The sequence below is a fragment of the Muntiacus reevesi genome, chromosome 8 (assembly GCF_963930625.1).
Source record: "Muntiacus reevesi chromosome 8, mMunRee1.1, whole genome shotgun sequence".
Taxonomy (NCBI): Eukaryota; Metazoa; Chordata; class Mammalia; order Artiodactyla; family Cervidae; genus Muntiacus; species Muntiacus reevesi.
In genome coordinates this window covers 5,725,473-5,750,332 of record NC_089256.1, presented here as the reverse complement: position 1 = coordinate 5,750,332, position 24,860 = coordinate 5,725,473, and the positions used below count along the sequence as shown (strand labels likewise).

Sequence of the window (24,860 nt, the reverse complement as noted above, 5' to 3'; positions counted from 1 at the left end):
GATCAAGAAAGCAAATGAAAGTGAAAATTGCTCACTTGTGTCTGACTCTTTGTGACCATGGAATTCTCCAGGCCAGAATACTGGCGTGGGTAGGATCAAAAAATTCTGGTAAATACTGCTCTAGATGATCTCTAAGCACTTTCCCATCTTAAATGTCTATGACCTGAATTGTTGTTTTTACATTTGCTTCAAGGACCACATACTGAAATTCCCCCAAACACAAATCAGTCCCCTTGTGAGAGTACATTCATAAGTCCAATTTTTTCATAAGTCCAATGAAGTTAGCCTAGGTACCCAACTAATACAACTGGCTATATAATACTGTACTGTAATAAGTTTCTAATACTTTCCACACAAATAATACACAAGCAAACACAAAAACTAAAGCAAACATTTTTCATCTTACAGTGCAGTACCCTGAAAAGCACAGCAGTACCAGCTACATCATTGCTGCTTTTTTTTTTTTCATTGCTGCTTTTATACTTGCTTCTAGACATGTGGGCTTGAAATAAAGATAGGGTACTATTGTACCCTATATAGTACTAGACAGTAAAGTACATAAAAGCGCAAGGATGCATACATGTGACAATGCATGCTAGGTACCTGAACTAACTCACATGATTGGACTTATGAACATGTCTGCATCTTTGAAAGCTTGCAACTTGAAGGTCTGTATGTAGGGGACTTACTGTACATGGAACTGAAGACTTACATGGGGCCACCACAGCTTCGGAGGGACTTCCCGACAACTAAATTACCAGTGTCCCTTCTTGACCTGGTCCTTCCCAAAGGCTGGGTCTATCATGTTCCTCTTTGTATTGCCCCCAACCCTATAACAGTACCCAGCAGACATCAGACACTCAAAGGCAGGTCTGTCAAAGGAATAAATCTCTATTTCAAGAAATATTTATCTGCTCTAAAAAGAGAAAGCAGGAGAAACTATTTTTGATCCTCACATACAAATAGACATTTATCTGGATTTATTAGCGGCAGAGTCTATTTTCTTCTGATGTTTAAATCTTCTTATTCAAGACTATTGTCACCTGTATACAGTCTCTGCTACGATAACATTATTCAGTAGTTCTTTTCTCATTAAAAGTTGATGAAGCCTTCAGATACAGAAGCTAAAAAATAAACATCTATCACACAGAGCATGATTTTCTTTGACATTAAATGAAGACTTGAGGGGTTTCTAAGACTGGAGAATATTGCATTTTTGGACAGGATATATTGATTATATCATCAGAACACAGAAAGAGAACAAGGGAGAAAGAAAAAACTCTGACTTGCTCTCAGACGGCACTCTGAGGGGCTTTAAGGTTGATGGGCTATTTTTCCATGCCACACTTTTATTTATTTTTGATCTAGTAAAAAGAGACATTTCTGACAGTTTTCCTACACCACTGCTGAACATGAACTTGGAACTGAAAAGTCAAAGATTTAACAAAATGGAAATCTCCTTTAGGGAATTTGAAGGATTCCAAGTTTGCCAAGAGTACAATTACAGTCTAATTCACCATATTGGGCAATGCTACAGTTGGCAGATGAAACATGAGTTTGTGGGATATGTGAATATCTATATAGAAAACAGCACAAATCTACGTTCTTATTCCTAGATCCTTCAATGCATTCAAGATTACTTTCTGTCCATGTTGCAAGGTTTATAAATTTCCATTTAAAACAAAAAAAAATTCCTTCAACAATGTAGTATTGAGTACCTAGGCAAATTAATTTGAGGTCCAAAGGGAAAGAAAAACACCTTTTTACTTAGATTCCTGACTTTCCACCTTAAATGTTGGTGCTGTCAGGCTTCTTCCTTTTCAGTTTTCATTTCCTTGAAGTCAGCTGATACATGTACATACCAGTGTCATCTGTCTCCAGTAAGCAGACTCGTTCCAGGTGTCTACACTCAATGGCCTTTACCTGTGGAGGTTCCACACTTGCATAGAGTCCAGATTTTTGAATGAGCTAATTCTTGTGTCTCCCTCTGTGACATGTATTCATTCACTTACATACCCCATTTTGCTGAAATGAGCCATTGATCCATTTGCTATAATTCCCAGTATCCTCAACTCCTCTTTCTCCTTCACCTGTAGGTTAATTATTCATGCCATCTATCTTCTGACAAATTTCTACATGCTTGGGCAGAACATGGGCAACAGAGAAAGAGGTTTCTCTTTTCCCTATGCCTGCTGGCACCATGAGGAGATGTTAAATAATGATGGGAAATATTTACAGTGAAGAAAACAGAGGTAAATGTGTTCACTATTCAAGTTACATGTGCGATGTCGTTTGCATGTTGAAACTAGGAGCTATTTGGTTCAAGAAAGTGCAAGCGTGAGTTAATGAGTTATTATGCGACGAAATATACTTTACACCTGTGTTTATTGGGATGGTGTCATTGAATGTTCACCCTCAGTTCAGCGAGCTGGTTCACAAACCCCCTTGAGAATTTTGGGTGTCTATTGCTGCAGCTTGAATGCCTAATAGCTTGAGCCTCTGGGTTTATTTTTTGGCTTGGAAAACACTCCATGCACTTCGTTTATTGTTGAATTGTTGGCTAATAAGTTGGACTCATATGGTCCTGTCAATATGAAAGCAAGAGCAGTTTGAAGCTGAAGTGTCAGCCAATGACATGTATTTAGAAGCTAAAACTGGCCAGCCTTGATTTGAGAAACAAGGCAAACTAAGTCCTCTCCCGGGAATTTATTTACTGAGATCTAGAAATGTATTTCCCATCCAGTCATGCAATGTGTTCAGTGGCAGGACAAATGGAACACATTTACCTCTGAACTAGAAGCCTTCTTAAGAGTTTCAGACAAGTTTTTGCCAAGCTGATGGAGATGAGAAGTAATGAGCCAGCTTACTTACTCAGATCAAGTAAAGTTGCAACATGCCCACCAATAGTCATTTCATTTGGAAATCTTCCCTCCTTGTCTATTAAAAAAAAGAAAAAGACTTTCCCAGGTTCCACTTTTCCTGACTACTTACTCTACAAAAGCCTTTCAAGAGCTGACCTGACAGATAAGCAGGACCTGAGCTTTCAAGTGTCGGCTTTTCCTTATCATGACAATGTAATTAGGCCCTTGTCATTTGAAACCAATGGGAGAACAAGCCTCGGTGATGGGATGGAATGAATTAACTTTTTCTGTTGTCCCTGATGCTTGTGTGTGCTGCGTTCTCTCTTTCAGACATCTTGGTCAATTCCTTAGTGAATGGGCCAGGGTGCCACTTGTTTTTACCCTTTTATGTTCAATTTTTTTTTTTCAGTCTTTTACTCTCTAGAACAAGACCATAAAGCCCAATAGCATTGGTTAGTAATCAGGGCTGTTTTTTCTTTCAGATTTTTGTATGGTTATTTTCTTAGATGAAAACCATCCTAAACTGAGTAAATAATGGGTTATACTGTTTAACTTTCTATATGACAAAGTGAGGAATGCCAACGGCATCCCTCCTCCCTCTTCACTTCCAGCGGACATAAAATATGCCCAGGAACCTGAAAATGGAAGCTGCCTTTATTACAGCAGTGCCTGGAAGCAGAGAAATCATTAGACACAGTGTCAACGTAGACATTAGAAATCTTACTCTTCGAGGGTTTAATGACAGCCCCTGAAAGTTTGCTTCTGGCAAAAACCTGACCCCCAAAGTCTCAGCTGGGAAACAGATTATAAAAATGAATTTTCAAACAACCTGTCCAGCTGTGCTTTTTGGTTATCTTTATAAACTGAAAAGTGGCTTCTGTGACAGGATTCAATTCCACCAGAGATTATGCTATAAATAATACTGCTGAATTATTTCCAATATTCAATTTAAAATAATGACTCAGTAACCTAATGGCTTTTAAAAACTTGGCCAAGAAAAATTCTACTTGATCAGAATTTAGGTATGCATATGTACCAGGTACCTCATAGAGAGGGTACCATGGGTCCTGTATTTACTCAAAAGCCATATTCTGTGTGTACGTGTACAATGTCCTTGCACTACAAAATGATAAAATCCTTTCACCTCAGCAATAAAGAAAACTGAGATACCAATTAATAGGGCGACTTGTTCCAATCCCTCAGCAAATTAGCAGAAGAGTTAGAAATCTGAGACCCCTCAGTGGCTGATTTTGTAATCAGGGCAGACACTGGTACATACGTTCTCTTCCTTCTCTGCTGTCCCGGCTCGTGGCTTGTGAGGACTCCTTAAATTCCATTTCTATCTACACACCCTCATCTTCCAGAAAGACTTCTCACTAGCATTTGACATTCTGCCCAGTCTTTCTACATAAAACATTTCTCAGACTGTGCTTATGTATTTCCAATAGCAGAATATCAGACCTCTGGGTAATAGAAATGCCAACCCTCATTTGCATGTCTAAAAGCCACTTGTTTCCATAAAACTAAGTTCTTCTATGTGACGACTGAACATTTGCAGGTGCAATTTCCAAGAGACTGAGACGAGGCGGCTGCAAATGTGGCCCTTGAAGCAAAAGATGATCAAAATAAATCAAATGATCATCATCAAATTAGTAACAACTGAAAGTGAAAGCAGAAAATTGTGGTAATGAGCAAACCCCCCCACACACCCACTGAAGTGTTCATAATGAATCTTACAAGGAGTTGAATTCAAAAAGAATAATGAACACTGTGAAAACTCTCTTTGTGAGCTTGATTCCTTTTGTTTGTGTATCAGCATGCACCTGGCATAAGATAGCCCAAGTATCTAAGCCTAGAAGCTGTGCTGTCCTTGAGCCTCTTTTCCCTTCTGAACTGTCACTAAGTTACACAGCTTTTTTTGTTGAAATACCCTCATGGATTATTCCTTCCCTTGTACTATTTAGATTTCTCTGTTTGCAAGCAGTGAAAACTAATTCTGGCAACTGTGATCAGAAGGGAATTCACTGGGGGGAAGAGACATAAAGGCAGCTCCAGGGATCTGTGGCAGGAATAAAGGTTCGCAACAGGGTTTTGCTGTTGGAAAGTCCGGGTGCCAACAGTTACACATCCTTCTAACTTCCTCCTAAAGGTCCACACTCCCAGGAAGGAGTGTCTGGTTGAGCTAGCTTCGGATGCTCCTTTTCTCTTTGGCAGGTGAGGATGGAGTACCTTGGTTAACAAGATGGTATCTGATGGAGAAAGAGTAGTTCCCTCAGTAACATCAGGATGCAACTACCACTGAAAGTGAGAATGGGTGCTGGGCAGCCAAAACCAACATATGCCCACCATATTCTTGTAGACTAGGCTCTTGTTTCCCTGGGTCTACATGTCTTCATTTTCAGTTAAGAGTTAGAGAAATTAAATTGCAGCTTAATGTAATTTATGATACACCCTTTAGTTGATATATGAAACTGCTCTGAAATATCTTGACCAATGGTCACAAAGAATCCATAAGAATGCTGTCAGGGACTCCCTGGTTGTAGAGTGGATAAGAATCTGCCTGCCAATGCAGTGGACACGAGTTCGATCCCTGGTCGGGGAAGATTCTAGATGTTGTGAAGCAACTAAGCCCATGTGCTACAGCTACTGAGCCTGTGCTCTAGACCCCATGGGCCATAATTACTGAAGCTCATGCACCTAGAGAAATGAGAAACCTGTGTACTGAAACAAAGAGAAGCCTTTGCTCACCACAACTAGAGAAAGCTGTGTGCAGCAATGAATGCCCAGTGCAACCATAAATAAATAATATATAAAAAGAAAAGACTATTATAAGGAATAAGGCAGTCACTAACTTTAGATACAGTCTGTTATTCATATTTTAGAAATTTTTCCTTTTGTTGAGCTAAAATCATTCATTCCATTGCTCAAAAGATATTGACTGCCTAGAATGCTTCAGCCACACTGCTGGTGCTGATACAGCTCTCATGAACTTGATAGTCTAATATAACTTTGGCCCATCAATCCTAATTCTACACATGAGCTCTGGTTCTATATTTCAGAACTGCAGATAGTAAATCAAACAGCATAGTGAGGTCTAGATGCACATAAACAAACAATAGCCATGCAGAAACTATCATGGAAGAAGTTTCCATTCATCATAGTGTGCCAAAATATAAAATAGCTTAAAAAGTACTTAACAAGAAATTTGCAGGTCTAATGCGAAGACAACTATAAAAATTTACTAAGGGCCATAAAAGATGACTTGAATAAATGGAGAGACATAATGTATTCCTCTGTGGGAAGACTCAACATTGTAAAAACATCACTCCTCCTCAAATTAAACTAAAAATTTAATATAACCCTAACCATAGTCCTAAAGTTATTTTCTGCTTGAAACATAATGTTATTTTGAAGTGATTCTGGAACATAAACATGTGAGTATAGCAAAGAAGCTCTCAAAAATGGGGGAGGGGAATGAGAAATGGATCTATTAGCCATTAAAATGAACCACAGAGCTGAAATGATGAAAGCCGTGAAGACAAAAAGCTCAGTGGAACAACAGAAAGCCAGAACATATATAAACATATATGTACCTACATACATGGACATTATGTTAAAAATTCATAGGTTAAGGTTGAAAGGTATTAGGATAAGTGAACAATCTAGGAGGAAAATTAAATCCTTGCTAATATTTCACACCTCATATCCCTCACATCAAAACAAATTTCAGTTTGGATTCTAATGTGAAAAAAAATCAGACACATATTAAAATAAAGTAAAATTATTATTCATAATATTGGACTTTTTAGGCAGAAATTTCTTCCCTGGTGGCTTAGTGGTACAGAATCTGCCTGCCAACGAAGGAGATGCAGGTTCAGTCTCTGGGTCAGGAAGATCCCCTGGAGAAGTAAATGGCAACCCACTCCAGTATTCTTGCCTGGAGAATTTCATGGACAGAGGAGCCTGGAGGGCTACAGTCCATGGGGTTGCAAAAGAGTCAGACACAACTTAGCAACTAAATAACAATAAAGAGCAGAAATTAATAAAACTTGGAACTTTCTAAGGGAGAGCAAAACATGAACCTTGAAAATGTCTAAACCAAACTATTCCCTTATGTAAACAAACAAAATACAATATATTTAAAAGACAAAACCATGAAAGCAGAGCATTTGTAGCCTACATGACAGTCAACAGTTAATATTTTTGAATCAATAAAGAGCTTCTAAAATTTAATGTGACAAAGATAAACACTTCAGTAGAAAAAAAAGGCCAAAGGGCATAGACAGGTAGTTTACCAAGGGAGGACTATAAATTGCCAATGATGACATATAATTAAAACCATTTCCTCAGTAGAAATATATCAATTTAAATCAGAATGAATTGGAGGTTGATTATCAAATTAGCAGGAGGGAATATGAGTTCGGGGGTGAAGAGGTGAGTGAATGAGCTCTCTCTTACATTGTTGGTGGAAGTATAAAGGAATACAAATTTTCTGGAGAATAACTTGGATGTATTTTTCTAAGACATTAAAATTTTAGCATTTTCATTAACCCAGGAATTTTATTTTTAGGTAGTTATATAAATAGAAGTTTATATATCAAGCTAAAAGGATTATCACAGCAATCATATTAATAATGTTGAAAACTATAAATGATCAAAAGGTTGATATAATAAATTATAGCAAGTTAACATGTTATAGTGGGGCTTCCATGGTGGGTCAGAAGGCAAAAAATCTGTCTGCAATGCAGGAGACCCAGGTTTAAGTTTGGAAAGATCCCCTGGAAAAGAGAATGGCTACCTACTCCACTATTTTTGTCTGGAGAATTCCATGGACTGAGGAGCCTGACGGTGTACAGTGCATGGGGTTATAAAGAGTCAACACAACTGAGTGACTAACACTTTCAGTGTAATACTAGGCAGCCATAAAAAATAATATAGAAGAATATTTAATATCATGAAAATATTCACTATAAAATTGTCAAGTGAAAAAAATCATTTTTTAAAAATAAAAATATATTTACATACATATATTGTGTGCATGCTGAGTTGTGTCCAAGTCTTTGTGACTCCAGGGACTCTAGCCCACTAGGCTCCTCTGTCCATGGGATTTCCCAGCCTAGAATACTGGAGTGGGTTGCTATTTCCTTTTCCAGGGGCTCTTCCTGACCCAGGAATGGAACCCATGTCTCCTGCATTGGTAGGTGGATTCTTTACCACTGAGCCTCCAGGGGAGCCCTTGCATATATTTAATTGTGTATATATACTAATATTTGCATATAATTAGATAAATTCAGACAGATACTAACAATAGTAATTAATAGGCAGTGAGAATACAGGTAACTTTAATTTTATTTCCTTCAGTAAATCTAATTTTCCAAATTTTCTACAAGGAAAATGCCTTACCTTAGTAGTAAGAAAAAAATTTTTTAAAATATTATTCTGTTTAAAGCAACAGAAATCCTTCGCCCCCCCCCCCCAGATGAAATCTTAGATGAAAACTCAATCTGTGGACCCAATGAAAGGGGTGGGGGTGCTCATTTGGTAGGCATCCTCTAGCCCCCACCAGCAATGTCAGGGCTGGGGGAATTCTGCTGAGAAACTACTGTGTGTGAGCACCATTTCAAGAACATACATGAGGTATTCTTAGTGAACCCATAACAGCCCCAGGATGGTTGGTTACTACTCATAAATTCTTTATACCTTATTTCATTTCATTCACTATGTTCGTCATCATGTTTATTCATTAAGCACTTTTTGAAAATTTTTCTATATTTTCAGCTTTGTATTATTAGCTTACTTGTGGATTAGAACTGAAAGTATTTTCTTATTACATGAAATATCCCCAGGGAATTGTAATTTAATACCACACTGTCAGATTTTATTGAAGGTTGATACGAGAAATGACTGCATAAAGAATGGATCTTCATCTTTCCTAAAACAATACACTGTCTGTTATGGTGCTCATAGGCCCTCATATAAAGATATGTGTGATAAATACACCTAAAATTTTAGGAAAAAAAGCATACCCATTTTTATAAATAATTGTGACTTCCTTTTATAATACTGTGTTATTCCTGCACAACTCATGTTTCTCTTTTGGCTTTGGCTGCCAGAAAGCTCAGAGCCATATTTATTGCCAAACCTCAGCAATGAACAGCTGTCTCATTTTGCAGAACGACTCTATCCCAAAGCACTTGAGTGTCTAGCCTCAACTAAATGGTCCCATGATATGCATGGCTCATGTTATGAGTTGCCTCAAAGCCAATTTAGAAATAGGCAGGGATCAAATAATAAACAAACACATAAGTAATATGGACTAAGCAGGCTTGGTCTTTAGCAGTACAAATGCTCACGCTTAAAAATGTTTGATTTGTATCAAACCCCTGTCCAACTTGTTGCTTAGCCTGAAGTCCTGTTCTGGTTAAGTGATCCCCTGGATATAGCAGTGGGCATTTGGGTCTTTCTGCTACTAAAGCCCACACATGCATCCACTCAACTCATGACACTGGCTCTTTAGACGAGGTCTGCATGGTATCCAATAAGAATATCAGGTCCGAAGTGTAGCAAAAGAGCAAGGCGCAGGTAAACCAATAATTTATATATGGACCATAACCTTAAAATGAGTTAAGAAAACATGATCTTGCTGAATTGGATTAGGAAATAGTAAGACGATTTTCACGCAGAGAAACGATCTTAGGCATCGGGATATGTGTGTATATGTTTGTGTTCTACTACAATGTTAAACTGTAGACTAAAAAATATCAGGTGAGCTAAGATACTTTACCTTTTCAGAAGGTCAAACATGTATTCTTATTGTTAACATTGCTTACATTATTTTACACCATGTTAAGTGCTGAAAAGGGCATAGAAGTGGAGGAAAGGGAACAACAACTTTTTGAATGACCGATGTAAGCTTTTTACTCCATTATTTCATTTAAGAGACACTAAGTATCCATTTTCTTTGCAATGCATAAGCTCTTTGCAACCTTTCTAATAACAAGGCAAGGCTCCAATACAATGGATGTTGTGTTAGAATGGTTTGGAATGATACAGGGCCTGGTTGGGTGGACTCTGGTAATGTAGTCTAGATTATAGTGTCATAAAAGCTGGCAGGTGGCTGTTTGTATCAGCAACAGACACTCTCAAAGCCTGTGGAAACAGCCTGGTTCCCCATGGCTATAAGTAAGGTGGGTCAGATGCCTGGGGCAACAGATTATCCTTAGCAAAAAAGATCTGCCATGGCTTTCACAGGCGAGCCCAACCAGCCCAGAAGCAAGGGGACCGGGCAGGCGCCTGGGACCCCAACTATCTTCCTACTCTTGGAGGTCTGCCTCATATTCCAAAGACAGAATTTCATTCAAGGTAGCAGGGCTTGGTGCCCATGAGCCCAGGCTCTGGAATTAGATCTTCTAGTCTGAAATCCCAGCTCCTCCACTGGCTCTTGGTCAAGTAAACGGCTTATAGTCCCTAACGTTGGGTTTTTCTGTAAATTAACACGAACATCCATGAAAAGCAGTTAGCCAGCACCTGGCTCACTGTAAGCTTTCTCTGTATCAACTTTTATTATTATTTACACTTAAAGTATGGCTTATTAAAATGCGAGAACCCCTGGAGGCATACCTTATTCCCAGTTAGCATTTTCGGGGGGTGGGGTCTCACCACCTGAAATTCAATTAAGATGTAGCAAACAGCAAGGGACCCAGGACTCAAACCCGGGAGAAGGAGGGAACTAGGCCAAAGGAAAGAAACAGCTCTGGCACTTTGCTCAGAGCCACGGTGATTCTTCTACACGGAAAAGCACCCAATCGTTGCAGCTACCCAAGCGTAAACCCTCGCTATTGCAGAAAGGCAATCTAATTGCAGAATTCAGATCCGGGATGCAAGAAGGGATCCCTTCTTCCCCACTCCCCCGGGGGACCTTAGGGACTGCCTCTCCATCAATCGTCCCATCTCAGAGGACTCTACATGGAGACCTTCTACGGTAAGAGACACTGAACCGAAACCACCGCGTTACCCCCCTGTTTTCTGGTTTGCCACCGAACATAGGCAAAGATTTTTAAACACAGTTGGGTGTGGCCAGGCGCGCACCCGGAGAGACCGCCCACGTGGGCGTCGCTGCTAACAGCCAGCACTCATTCCCGCAAAGCCGCCGTGCATCCCTTCACACTCTGCGCGGAGATCCCCTACGTGTAAAGCCATCATCCGTCAGTACATCGGTCATTCGTAGATTTCAACGTCCCCTTCCTGACCAGTAAGGAGAGAAGAGGACTCAACACTTTGGAAACTTCCAATTAAGCTGTCATATAATGGATGCATTTTTTTTTTCTCCCCAGGGTACCCAGGAGAGGCTGATTCTGACACAAGCCATTTCACTCCTGCAGGGTCAGGGAGGGGAACTTGGTGAGGGGCGGGAAACACAGGCATTCACACATCCAGTGGGCTGCTCAGGACGAAGCACTGACCTGTTAGGCCAGCGGCCTCAGCAGACAGAAAGGCGCTCCAAGACAGGAGGAAAAACAGGCCCGTTTCCAGCATAGGGAACTCGCATAGTTTGGTAAATTTGGTCAAGTGACAAAGAGGCGTCAAGGGAAACAACAATTGCTTTTATGAATAAATCTCCCTCTTGGCTGAGAAAAACTCCTCTGGTGGTGATAGTTTTAGAGGAGAGAACCGATTCTCAGACCTGTTTCTCTTGCTGAGACGCTTTTTGAAGAGCGGCGTGAGTCATGCTTCACTGGGGGCTGAACACGGCTGTAAAAACGCAAAGTGGTCTTGGGATTAAAAAAGATGTCTTTTTCCAAAAAATAAATAAATAAATAAATAAGATGTCTTACTAAGAGGATGAAGTCAGCTAAGGGGACACATAAAACGCCTTAAATTTGGCCTCAACCCTTTGGGTGTGCCCTTCAGGAGATGGCAGATCTGGGAAAATAAAATCAAGGAGAGTGTGTCTGCCCAGCCGGTCCACACTCCCAGGAGTGGCCTCCCAGGCCACTGCTCCCCAGGGAATGCTGGTCTATGGACAGATCACCTTGAAAAGTCTTTTCTCTTAGGGGTGGAAACTGGATCAGGAGGGGATGGGGAAGCTGCCCAGGCTCTCTTTGCATAAGTAGGATGGAGGAAAATGTGTATTATTTCTAAGTCAAGCAAGATGCCCTTTGGCAGGCAATTGTTCATTTTGGCCAGGATGACACTTGGCCAATCGTCTATAAATTGCAAGTAGAACAAAGGGATAGTGATTTGAGCCATGCAGAGAATGGGCTTTGGGGAGATGATTAGGGGTATGCGATGGACGGGAAAGGGCTACAACTGCAGTTGTATCCACCATTAGGCAGAAAATGCCCTGACAGACAAGGAAATGTTACATTGCAATTTTATGTTTCTGGGAAAAAAATCTAAGGGAGATTCCACCTTAAGAGATGTTTAGCAACCAGGCAGGGAAGCAAAAAGCATGACCTCTGGAGTGCAAGATCTGGGTTTGAGTCCTGGCTTTGCCAGTCACTGGCTGTGTGATTTCTGAGCACTATGATAACTGCTCTGAGCCTTATTTGTATCCAAGGTGAACTGGCATAAGAATAATACCTATCCCCACAGTGTGAAGGGTAACATGAGTTGACAATATTAAAAATGTTTTGTAAAGTCTTAGAAAGCACACAATACCAAGGATTATATTGTGGTTGGGAGCATGACCTCTAGAAGGCAACTCTACCTGGGCTCATATTCATTGTATATCAGCTTAGATGTGTACCTCGGCCACACTGTGCTTTGGTTCTCATGTCTGAAAATGGGCATAAATAGTGCAACCTACCTTCTAGGTATATAGAAGAGTGCCTGGAATGTGACGAAGGATGTGTAAGTTTTTCAATTAGTGTAATTTAAGTGAATCTGTTTTGTGAAACCTCTTTTCTGGAAAGAGAGTCAGTCAGGATGTGGAAGCAATTCTTTATCAGGAGTACCCCTTTCTCCAGATCTGATCCAATGTCAGGGCAGACTTCAAGTCTCCAGGAATTTTTTCCCTTCTCTTATCAAAATCTGTTCACTTATATGTTCACATTTCCTGCACATCAGGCAGAGAAAAGTTCCAATCTTAGCTCTTCTACTTCATGCCATCCCCGGGGATGAAAGCCTGGGTTTAAGTCCTGGCCCTAAAATGTCCTAGCTGTGTGGCCTTGGACAAGTTGTCTAAAATTATGTGTCAGTTTATTCAGCTGAAAATTGAGAAAATAATAGTATCTCCTTGCCAGGATTCTTATAAAAACTCTCTGAGATAATCTATGCAAAATATAAAAGATAATGGGTGGCACTTGGTAAGGTTCTCAACATATATAAGATGATATTAATATCATGCCCATTATGACTGACATGTGACTCAGAGTGAGCTATGAATACTTAATCTCCTTATGTATAAAGCAGAAATAATAATAATTGTTCTTACAGGGTAAATTCAAATGAGGAGATATATATAAAGACACATGCTAGACATTCACAAAATGTTGCGATCATTGCTATTGTTCATTCACTAAGTTTTGTCTCACTCCCTGCAACCTCATGGACTGCAGCATGCCAAGCTTCCCTGTCCTTTACTATTACCTTAAGTTTGCTCAGACTCATGTCCATTGAGTTGGTGATGCTACCTAACTATCTCACTATTATTCAGTTCAGTTCAGTCGCTCAGTCATGTCCGATCCTTTGCGACCCTATGGACTGCAGCACACCAGGCTTCCCTGTCCATCACCAACTCCCAGTGCTTGCTCAAACTCATATGCACCAAGCCGGTGATGCCATCCAACCATCTCATCCTTTCATCCCCTTCTTCTCCTGCCTTCAGTCTTTCCCAGCATCCGGGTCTTTTCTAATGAGTCAGTTCTTTGCATCAGGTGGCCAAAGTATTGGAGCTTCAACTTCAGCATCAGTTCTTCCAATGAATATTCAGGACTGATTTCCTTTAGGATTGACTGGTTTGATCTCCTTGCAGTCCAAGGGACTCTAAAGAGTCTTCTCCAACACCACAGTTCAAAAGCATCAGTTCTTTGGCACTCAGCCTACTTTATGGTCCAGCTCTCACATCCATCATGACTACTGGAAAAACCATAGCTTTGACTAGATGGGTCTTTGTTGGCAAAGTAATGTCTCCTTTTTTGCTGTTTAGGTTGGTCATAGCTTTTCTTCCAAGGAGCAAACAAGCGTCTTTTAATTTCATGGCTGCAGTCACCATCTGCAGTGATTTTGGAGCCCCTGAAAATAAAGTCAATCACTGTTTCCAGTTTTCCCATCTGTTTGCCATGAAGTGATGGGACTGGATGCCATGATTTTTGTTTTTTGAATGCTGAGTTTTAAGCCAGCTTTTCCACTCTCCTCTCACGTTCATCAAGAGGCTCTTTAGTTCCTCATTATCATTACTATCATCATTACTATTTCTCTACTCCAAACAACATGTGACCTCCATTGTAATTCCCCTTAATAATTAAGAGGCAAACAAAAGGGGAGCAGTGATCAAGAGTGTGGTCTGGGTGCCGTCTGTCTCTTGGTTTCATTCCCTGGGTTTGACCTTGGCTCTACTTCCTAGTTGCATGACCTTGGGCTTATGTTTCTAAGCTTTTCTTTTTTTCCAGGAAAAATAGCATCTGTGTGATATGACCATTGTGAAGATTAAATGAGGTATTACATGTAAAACAAGTAGTAGGGAGCCTGATGTATCACCAGTACTGGGTACATTGTTAACCATTATTTTTTTGTTGGAAATCAACCCTACCTATTCTGACTTATTTTTGTCAATGGAGTTGACATTCTCCAGGACAAAAAGTTGACATCCCAGGACAAAACTTTGGGGTGGTCTTTTGATTTTCTCCTCTTATTTATCTCATAGAACCAACCAATGACTGAGTCCTAGAGGGTCTTCTACACTGACCTCCTTTCTGGCTTTCTCCTACGGGTCATTATCACAGTCTTCTTTGATTTCAGTCTTCCTCTTCTCATCCATCCTTCATACCGGTTCCTCATCTATGTTTTAAACACAGGACCTTCAGTGTGTCATGACCCTTGGAGAAAACTTCAGCCGCATATTGTGGACTATAGAGAGATGCTCAGGCTCCTGTGAGTGGCACTCCAAGGCACTCCACAAGCTGGCTCCTTTGCACTTGTGTTTGCTCATTTGGCATTGCTCACCAGCCCAAGCTCTAAGGTCCTCTCTGGGACAACTGCTCTAGGCCACGTCAGTGTCCCCAACCCCCACTCCTGACCTTTGTGAATGCTGATCTTCTTGTGAATCACCTTTATGGTCTTTGCCTGCAGCTTACCTATCTTTCAGGTCAAGCTTAAGTCCCACACTGCATGTAAACACTGCTTTTCAGGCTATTTTCCAGAATCATCAGATTGGCCAAGAGTCTGTTGGACTTTTCCAGACATGGTGGCCTCATCCTTATATTTTTATAACCTTGATAAGGTGGCTGCAGCTTTAGCACTCACTTTCTATCCAACTCTTTCTGTAGAGCTTGTCTTTCCAAGCCTGTCATTAGTTGGAGGCAGGGTCCATGTTTTTTTCATCTTCTGACTTATCTGAGAAAGCTTTAGTAGAACCTAGCCTTTCAGCAGTTGCTCAGTGAACTGTTGGGTCAGTCCTCATGGAAAAAGAGTCTAACATTTTGCTTTCTTTGCCTTGATCCCTGACCCCTCTTCCACCATTCTCCTTTAGTCCTTCCCTTTTTCCCCCAAGATCTCTAATCCTTTGCCCTGCCTCCTCTCTCTGGACTCTGTTAAGCCCACATACTTGACATTAGCCTTCTGGTTCCTCTTAGAATCTGACGTTTTTGTCCCGTATAACTGCTGTGAGTGAGGAAACCACCAGACAAGCTTCTTTCCCTGACTCAAGTTCTCTAGGAACTCTGCTCATCCTCCCACCTCTCTACAGAAGAAGAGGGGGTAGGATGACACAATTGCCTGGATATGGCAAGCATCATTTCTAAGTTGCTTGCTGTTCTTCTTCCATAAAATAGCTATGGATGCTCATTTAAACCCACAGTGATTCTTGTCTTAGCCAACCCTCTGAACTAGTGATTGATATGAGTTTAAAAAGGGTGCAGAGAATACTTAGTATGTCACTCTTGAGTCAATCCTGTTTTATTCTTGACTTTGGATATTCACTTCTTCCTCTTGATCTTAATATAGCCAAGCCTGATTTCCCCCTGGCCACCTATATTCTCAGGTGAGAATTTTTTAAGACTGTTGATATGCTGGGATCAGACAATATGAGCAGTCCTAGAATTGGCCTTGGGAAGGAAAAGAGCCTGGGCCCCTCCCTCTTCCCCTGGTACCAGCCTACGCTTCAGAATCAAAATGGCCCCAGTGGTGCTGCAGGGGTGCTACACTTGAACAGACCATCTAGCCATTTCCTGGTCTGGAGTTTTCTAGTCCTCAGAAACATCCTAAGGATGTTGCCTGCTCTTAACGGTCCCCAGCTTCCCACACACACACAAAGGATATCAGTGCCGTGACAACAGCATATGCAGACCCCATGGCAAATGAGCCAGCGAAGATCCCCAGGAAGTTCCCCACGGACTGGAAAAATGCTGCGGCATCAAATGTGTTTGGATTCTCCTTGGGACTGTAAATGGATATAGAACTGAAAAGAGAAGAGGATGAAGGTTAGTCAGAGACTCCTATCTCATGGCCCAAACACCAGAAGTCAGAATTTAGCACCCAATTTTGGGAAAGACACCTTCTCCTAAGAGGATAGGTGCTGGTTGGAACCATTCAGTGGAAACGGATGAGGACAAGGAGAGGCGGAGAAGGCAAAAAGCTTTCCCCTTCCTTATAGCCCAATCCCCTGGTATCCATATATTGTTGCCAGTCAGTAAACATTTTTATATTGGAAGGGTCATAAAGAATATTGTTTCTGAGCAAACTAGGCATTAAAACATGGTAGGTATATATGGAATCTGCTGAGGAGATAGATAACTGTGAATTATTTAGTGGCCATATGTCTTCCGTGCTGTTATATATTCACACATGTTCCTGATAAAAAGTGCACTTTTATGGCCTGTGCACAAATGGGCGATACAAATCACAGCGTGCACAAAATATTCTGCCGTGATCTTGTCATAAACCACAAAGCATTGCTCCTCTCCAGTGTAACCCTTCAGAAGCAGAGCCCAGACGACATTCAGAGCATCACAGGATTAACCTCTGGGGAGAGACAAACTCTCATTTTCCCACTGAAACAAATGGCAGCAGCTGTCTGAGGTCATCTTTTATGCCCTGATTCTGGGGGCTGCCAACAGATTTATATCCACAGAGAAAAATCAATCCACCAATAGGTGGTTTGTTCACTGAAATATTTTTGAAGACGTCATATTTGCTGTTTTTTTCAGCCAGGGCCTCAAATCCTACAGTGTTGATGTAAAAGACAAGGTGTGACCTATTTTAGGAAACATGAGCTCCCTCTTGTAGCATTAACATGACAGATGTGCTAGAACCAGTATTGTTGGGGAGACTAATAAAGTCCCTTTTCAGGTGTTTTTTATTTTTTTGCAGTTTTTATTTTAATACAAGTTCTTAAAAACTAATCAGACAAAATCAAGGGTTTCTCAGTGGTTTCTGGAAAGAACTTTGTAGCCCTGTAGAGAGCAAACAGGATACCAGACACACTGACTTGAGATTAGATAGGTGTTTACAGAGATGTAACTGAATCTTTTATGGCTTGGATGATTAAAGTATCTTAACTCTCTGACCTGACTTTTTGTGTCTGGAGACTAAGAGAGTTAAGAGAGAGCAGGGAGAGTGGATTCCAATTCTCCAGGAAAATGTGTGGCGTAAAAAAGGTAGTTTAAAATGTTTCTAGTTTTTCCCTGGATGTCTTTAAACCCCCAAAGTAGGCCAAACACTTCTGCTTTGATCACGTAATTGGATAAGGAAGATAAATGTGGATCTCAAATGGAGCCCTGAAATGTATGCGAGAAAGGGATTGCCTTTGAAGTGTTTTTCTTTTTGTAAAGTGTTGTGCTTTGCAGGAAAAAAGGAAATGAAAACCCACATTTGGGTCCTTTGTGGCTGACAGTCCTGGGAAAGGGTGTAAATCCATGGCCATTCTGACATTCAGTGTCCACAGCTGTGTGTGTGTGAGTTGATATGAACATTTTTCTTCATTTCAATGAAGAAATGATAGTGACAAGAAAACATTTCAGTTGCAGTCTGCCTTTGAAACACAGGTTTTTGCAGTCACACTCTTTTGTAAATAATTATGTTAATTCTTAAGGTTGCTCCCAGCAAATCTGACCCTTAGAACAAGCATCTCTTCACCCCCATCTTCACCTTCACACTCCCCAGAAGTGTTTTCTCTGTCCTGATGTTTCCCCAGCTTGAAGTAGCATCATCACATCTTTTGGCCATATTCTGTATGATTATTTATGTAATGTTTGTTTTTAAACTAACTCATTTTTATTCAAATGCAAAACTGAAGTGTTAGTTGCTCAGTCGTGTCTGACTTCTGCAACCCCATGAATTATAGCCTACCATGCTGCTCTGTGCATGGGATTTCCCAGGCAAGAATACTGGAGTGGGTTGCCATTCCCAGTGCCATTCCCACTGGAGTGGTAGCAAAGGCAAGGAGTCAGAGAATTGAGGGAGCTTAAAGGTAGAATCCCAGGTGGCTCAGATGGTGAAGAATCTGCCCATCAATACAGGAGATGCAGGTTCGATCCCTGGGTCTGGAAGATCCCCCGGAGGAGGAAATGACAGCCCACTCCAGTATTCTTGCCTGGGAAATCACATGGACAGAGGAGCCTGGTGGGTTACACAGTACATGGGGTTGCAAAAGAAACAAGTGACTAAACAACACAAAGGTAGAAGCATAGAGTTATGGCAGGAGACGGGGAGCACGTGTTTGAGCGCTGGCGGGGGGTAAAGGCAGGTAGATGGCATCACTCAAAACTTAAACCCTGTGTTAAGAATATACAAAAAGCCTTCACATTTACATCATGCTTAGTCCTCTTATGCCTGCCTTACAACTGTGCTTGATCTGATAACATCTCTGCCAGGTAATTAGGGTGCGGATGTTTATCTTTCCTCCCGTTGCTAAGAAACTAAGAGTCAGGGAAATAAAGATCTGTAGTCACTAAGTTCCAAATGTAGATTTCTTATTTCTACCTTGAAAAAGTGATTTATTAGGAGGAAAACCTAAACCTACATCAGCATAGTTGAGTGAGTGTGACTGTGATGTAAGGGCAATTGGAGTTCAGGTACCAGAACCTTACATTTCATGCCTGGATGGAACACAAGCAGTGCCCTCACAAATGCAGGCAGAGTGCAGAACATGGTGTGTGTTGTGTGGGGCAACAGCACCCTCTCTCCTGTTCTACAAGCAAGCAAGAGACAGGGCTTATCCTGGTAACCTGCCTTCATGTCAGGCTTCTGCTCCAGCACTTAAGCTTTGTGGTGTCTGGCCTGGGTCTTGTTCTTCTTTGTATGCCCAGGACATAGCCTGGTGCCTGGCCCATGGCAGACTATATAAAGTCTGAGGAAATGAGGGCAGGTTGACTGGAAGTCAGAGGGGAAAAAGGAAGAAATGCAGGAAGGAAGGAGTCTTGCCAAAATGAGTCATCTTTAAAATAAATCATCTACAGATTTTTATTAGGCATTGGTGATATGTAGATATAATGAAAATAGTGAAGGACAGGGAAACCTGGCATGCTGCAGTCCATGGGCTGCGAAGAGTCGGACATGACTGAGCGACTGAACAGCAACAATATGTTGTCCTGTTGAGAAATATCAATAATCTCAGATATGCAGATGTCACCACCCTTATGGCAGAAAGTGAAGAAGAACTAAAGAGCCTCTTGATGAAAGTGAAAGAGAAGAGTGAAAAAGTTGGCTTAAAGCTCAACATTCAGAAAGCTAAGATCATGGCATCTGGTCCCATCACTTCATGGCAAATAGATGGGGAAACAGTGGAAACAGTGGCTGACTTCATTTTTCCAGGCTCCAAAATCACTACAGATGTTGATTGCAGCCATGAACTTAAAAAGACGCTTACTCCTTGGAAGGAAAGTTATGACCAACCTAGACAGCATATTAAAAAGCAGAGACATTACTTTGCCAACAAAGGTCTGTCTAGTCAAGGCTATGGTTTTTCCAGTGGTCATGTATGGATGTGAGAGTTGGACTATAAAGATAGCTGAGCACTGAAGAATTGATGCTTTTGAACTGTGGTGTTGGAGAAGACTCTTGAGAGTCCGTTGGACTGCAAGGAGATCCAGCCAGTCCATCCTAAAGGAGATCAGTCCTTGGTGTTCATTGGAAGGACTGATGTTGAAACTGAAACTCCAATACTTTGGCCACCTGATGCGAAGAGTTGACTCATTGGAAAAGACCCTGATGCTGGGAAAGATTGAGGGCAGGAGGAGAAGGGGACAACAGAGGATGAGATGGTTGGGTGGCATCACTGACTTGATGGACATGGGTTTGTGTGGACTCCGGGAGTTGGTGATGGACAGGGAGGCCTGGTGTGCTGTGGTTCATGGGCTTGCAAAGAGTTGGACACAACTGAGCGACTGAACTGAACTGAACTGTGGCTACTTTTAAGGTCATCAATTCAAGCAGGGGACGCTTGAGATTCTTAACTTGAGCTTCAAAGATCTGATCCTTCTTGGCTGTATGGCCTTGGGTGTGTTACTTCATCACTCAGGTTCTGTTTCAAAGTCTATAAAATGGACCTAGTAGTACTTATACTTCAGAAATGTGTGAGGATATGAGGTATATTTAAACACCTATATATATGTATAAGGACTTCCTTAGGGTATCCAGTGGGTAGGATTCTGCACTTCTACTGCAGAGGGCACAGGTTCAATCTCTGGTCAAGGAACTAAGATCCCACATGCTACAAGACCAATAAATAAATAAATAAGATGGAAAAAAACCCCAAAGAACTCCTATACATTTATCTTATAGGTTGTGGGGCCATTCATTGAGTGCTGGTAATGTGCACAAAAAATAAGACTCTCAAAGAATCTTGTCCATCATCATCACCACCACCATAATTGCATAATCATTGTGCTAAGACCTTTCACAGGCTCACAATGACAGACAGCAGAATGCAGAGGCTGAACCAGGCCTCGGGAGGAAATGGCCATAGAAGTGACGCTAGTTGGTTTTGTGTGGAGCTCTTGGCTCCATGGAGAAGGAGGAAAGGAGCATACTCAGCAGCCTGGATGACAATGTGCTCCAGGACAAGGACAGGCCAGGACACCGACCTTGAGTCACACCTCCCCATGTTTCACTGGGGACATTCTGCAGGCAAAGCCCTCTGGCTTCTGGTGAGGGATGGGGCCAAGAAAGAAGGGGCCTTGCAGCCCAGAGATGTTGAGTATTTTCTGACTGCCAGGATTTTAGGAAATTATTCCTCCAGGCTCGACACCCTGGCAAAGGAGGCATCTTTCTGGGCTCTATGTTTTAGCTGCAACACAAAGCCTCTAGATTATGGAGCATCAGCTACAGAGGGTGTTTTCAGAAACAACCAAGGGTTTGGGTAGCATGTGTAGTTTTCCAACTTCAGCCTGACAAAGGAAGGACAATCACGTTTCGGCCAGCCCTACTGCTGGTTTCAGCACTTTGGACTTAAAAAGTAAATCCCTCCTCCAGTGCACCAAGGGAGCTGTTTGAACCATTAGTGGATGCAAGTGCCAGACTGAGAAGAGGTGGAGAAGAACTGGACTCTGTGGTGCCTGCTCTATGGGACAACACTCTGAAGATGCGCTGTTTATAGCATCATCTGGTGAAGGCAGATCTGTGATCTGCAGATTTCTGGAAAAGAATATTTGAGTTGGATAGAACCAATATCCTTGAAAATAATGTGGCCAGAACTACACAGTGGTGCTTAAATATTCATCTTATAAATTGGAATTAAGACCAGGTTATTGATTCATTCTGCTCAGGAACAGATTATTCAGCAAAAACTAGTTTGATGGTCGTGTATTGCATCCAGTCTTAGAAATAAATGTGCGTATCTTTTATTCAAAATTTTTGAAATGGATGAAATAGCCTACATTCCTTTGAAGAGAGCAACATGAATAAGGATCACAGTGCTCACTGTATCATTTAAGGTTCACAGACATGACTGAAACTCCAGTGTTCTCAACAACCCATCTTTTCATCTTTCCGATGTTCCTACAGGGAACCCGCTGGCAGCTTAGGTAGTGTTAAGAGCATAGTACCTGAATCTGAGACCTGGGTGCGAATCTCAACTCTGCCACTTACGGGCATTGACCCGTAATTGACCAAATTACTTAGACTATATGCCCTTCAGTTTCCTATGATGATGGTTAAAAATGATAATAAAATGATAGTAATAATAAATATATCTATCACATAAGGTTGCTATGAGAATTCAATCAATTAATGTTTATAAAGCATTTGAAATGGGCACAAAGTCAAAACTAGATAAGCATTTCTTAAGTAAATCATCCTTCTTCAAATAACCCCCCCCTCCTCCTCCTTCTACTTTTTCTTCTTCTTGCCCTGAATCCTCTTCCTCCTTTTCCTCCTCCAGCTTCTTCTTGTCCTTCTTCATTGTCTGTTCTTTCCCTCTGTCTCTTTCTATTGAACTGAGAGATTGGTTTATTTCTAAAAGAAGTATCCCAAACTAGATGTCCAATCAGTACTACCTCAAACAAATTAGAACTGAGATGTCATTAACTGTCTCACACTGACTAGTCCCTGGTCTAGAATCTCTGGGTATCAGGTATCATTTGATCTTACAAATTGTTTTGTATATAATGGAATGTGGTGCATGTTCTCAATAAATGCCAGTGATGAGGAAGAAGGAGAAAGAGGTGGGGAGGAGAAGAAAGAAGAAGAGGAAGAAGGGGAGAAAGTGTTGAAATTCTGCTGAGAGTGACGATGAGATCAGGTATGGAAAGGAGTCTGTAAATGGAACCACCATCCCTGCTGCCAATGACCCCTTCCAAAATGCTGTGCATCTCCCCACTCTGGATCCTACTGAGTCATCTCTCCTGATTCTTACAATCTTTTCAAGACCACCCAGTCTCCATCACCACCCCCTCCTGTTACTCTTTACTGGTGCTGCTAAATTATTTTCCCCATAATTACTCACCGACATTACTCAAAACCTCAAGCTCCTGGGCAGCTGTTCTTTCCTAAAGATGCTCTCCCTCTGATTGGTCCTCCCAGCTCCTACAATCCACTCACTGTTCTGAGTGCCTGGTTGGAACAATCTACTTCTGTGTCTCCCAGTTCAGTCTCACTTCTCCTGTTAACACGAATCAATGCCACTTTAAAACTTTACAAGGAAAGTTTTAAGCAAATAGATTGCATTCCTTTTAGAATTTCTATGAATGTCATCAAGAAAAAAAAATGGGAAGATGATTACCACAGCCAAAGATGTTCCAAATGCACTTCCATTTTCTCTGCCAAATCTTTAATACCTAACAGAAAATATTTAAACCACTGGCCCAAGTTTATTACAGAGTTCTTGACTATAGGATTTTTTTTTCCTAATCACGGCTTCCAGTTGTACTATATTGAATCCTTCGTGCTGGAAATATAGTTCTATTAATGATGTCTTGGTCAAATTCCATTATTCAATTCCTTTCAGTTATCAAAACTTAGTGCTGTCTAGCTTAAAACCTAAGTCTTCAAAGCAAGATTCTTCTCCCTGCAGAATATTCTAAAGCAGAGAGCAGGATGATTTGAAAGGGAGGAGACAGAGGTGTCCCCTCTTGGGCACTAGCGCCCCCTGGTGTCAGAGACATGGAGGAAGGATGGGATCCAAGCCGTCCACCTTTTGCTTGGCCACCACGGACAGGGTCCCTGATCTCACTCTTGTTCCCGCTTGGTCCCTTTCTTGGAGGTCCCTGCTCTCATGGTGACACCTCCATTTTATTAAGAATCCATTCCCCCCCCCCCCCCTCCCAGGGGTCACTCAATTTTCCTTCTGCCCTGCCAGCTCTACATAGTCCCAGCCCTGTTCTATGGCTTGGATTAGGGGCCACTTGGGCCGATCAGTGGCTCTCACCTTTCTCTTGATTTCTAGTCCTCTTATTTGGGGCAGCACTGAACTCCCTCCATGGACCACGGACCACTCCCCAGACACACCAAACCAGGGGGCCATACTGACACAGAGGGCTCCAGCTGATTCCTTCAGCAGTCTGTAGGCCAGTTCTGCATCCCCACTCCAAGAAGCCACACCCAAAGACTCCCTTCCCTGCTCCGTTTTGAGAGGGCCTCAGACTCTGCAGCTTCCTCCGCTGGGGATAAACTGGAAGCCTTCCTCTTGCAGGCAGCCCTTGTCTGTTTTTGATTCTAATGGGGTTCCTTCCACTTGACTTAGGGGAGAGGAAGCTCCCTCATGGGGAGGGCTAACAGCTTCACACCTCAAACACTGACCTCCCTCCAAGGAGGCCCGCTTTCATATAGCTATTTGAGACCAAAAAGATGGGGTAAGAATTGGAGAAAACAAGGCCAATTCTTTTGCCAGTGAAGCCTGTTGAGAAGTATGTGTTTCTTACTGCTAGGGAGCCCTGCTGCTCCTTTTAGTATGGATGCATTTAGCTACTTTTGTTTTCAGTTCTGCTCCCTACACCCACTTTGGAAAACAGGAAAAAGCCCATGGGCTGACACATTTTGTGACCTTTATTCTGGGTGCTTCTAGTTTCCTTTCTCCCCAGCTATCTAGAGTTGCCTTGTTATTATGCTCTGAAGGATACATTTTAAGGAGAAATACAATACAGAGGGGTGATGGAAATTTGTAAAAACTGCTCTGTTTGGTTGGTCTTGAGTGTCACAGGTAAGAAGCAAAGTAGAAAAAAAACTAATTACAGTGCTATTTTGTGTTTAAAATTTTTATCTCCCCCCTAAAAAGAAACAAGTGGATCCTTATCTATTATTTATCTTTTAATAACTGTACCAACCTGCCCTTTCTCAAGAAGTTGCTTAATTATGAATAAGGAATTGATTTTTATGGGGCCAAGAATTGTGTGTACACATCGGAAA

General features: G+C 41.5%; 1 protein-coding gene across 1 annotated transcript in view; it reads right to left on the bottom strand.

Moving 5' to 3' along the window:
• Positions 1-24,860, bottom strand: part of SLC9A9 (solute carrier family 9 member A9) — a 640,527-nt gene that overhangs the window by 315,812 nt on the left and 299,855 nt on the right. Inside the window, exons 7-8 of the mRNA XM_065942379.1 lie at positions 16,341-16,479; positions 11,324-11,429 (exon numbers count right to left, since the gene is read on the bottom strand). Coding sequence (XP_065798451.1) covers positions 11,324-11,429; positions 16,341-16,479 — 245 coding nt within the window. The remainder of the gene's footprint in view (positions 1-11,323; positions 11,430-16,340; positions 16,480-24,860) is intronic.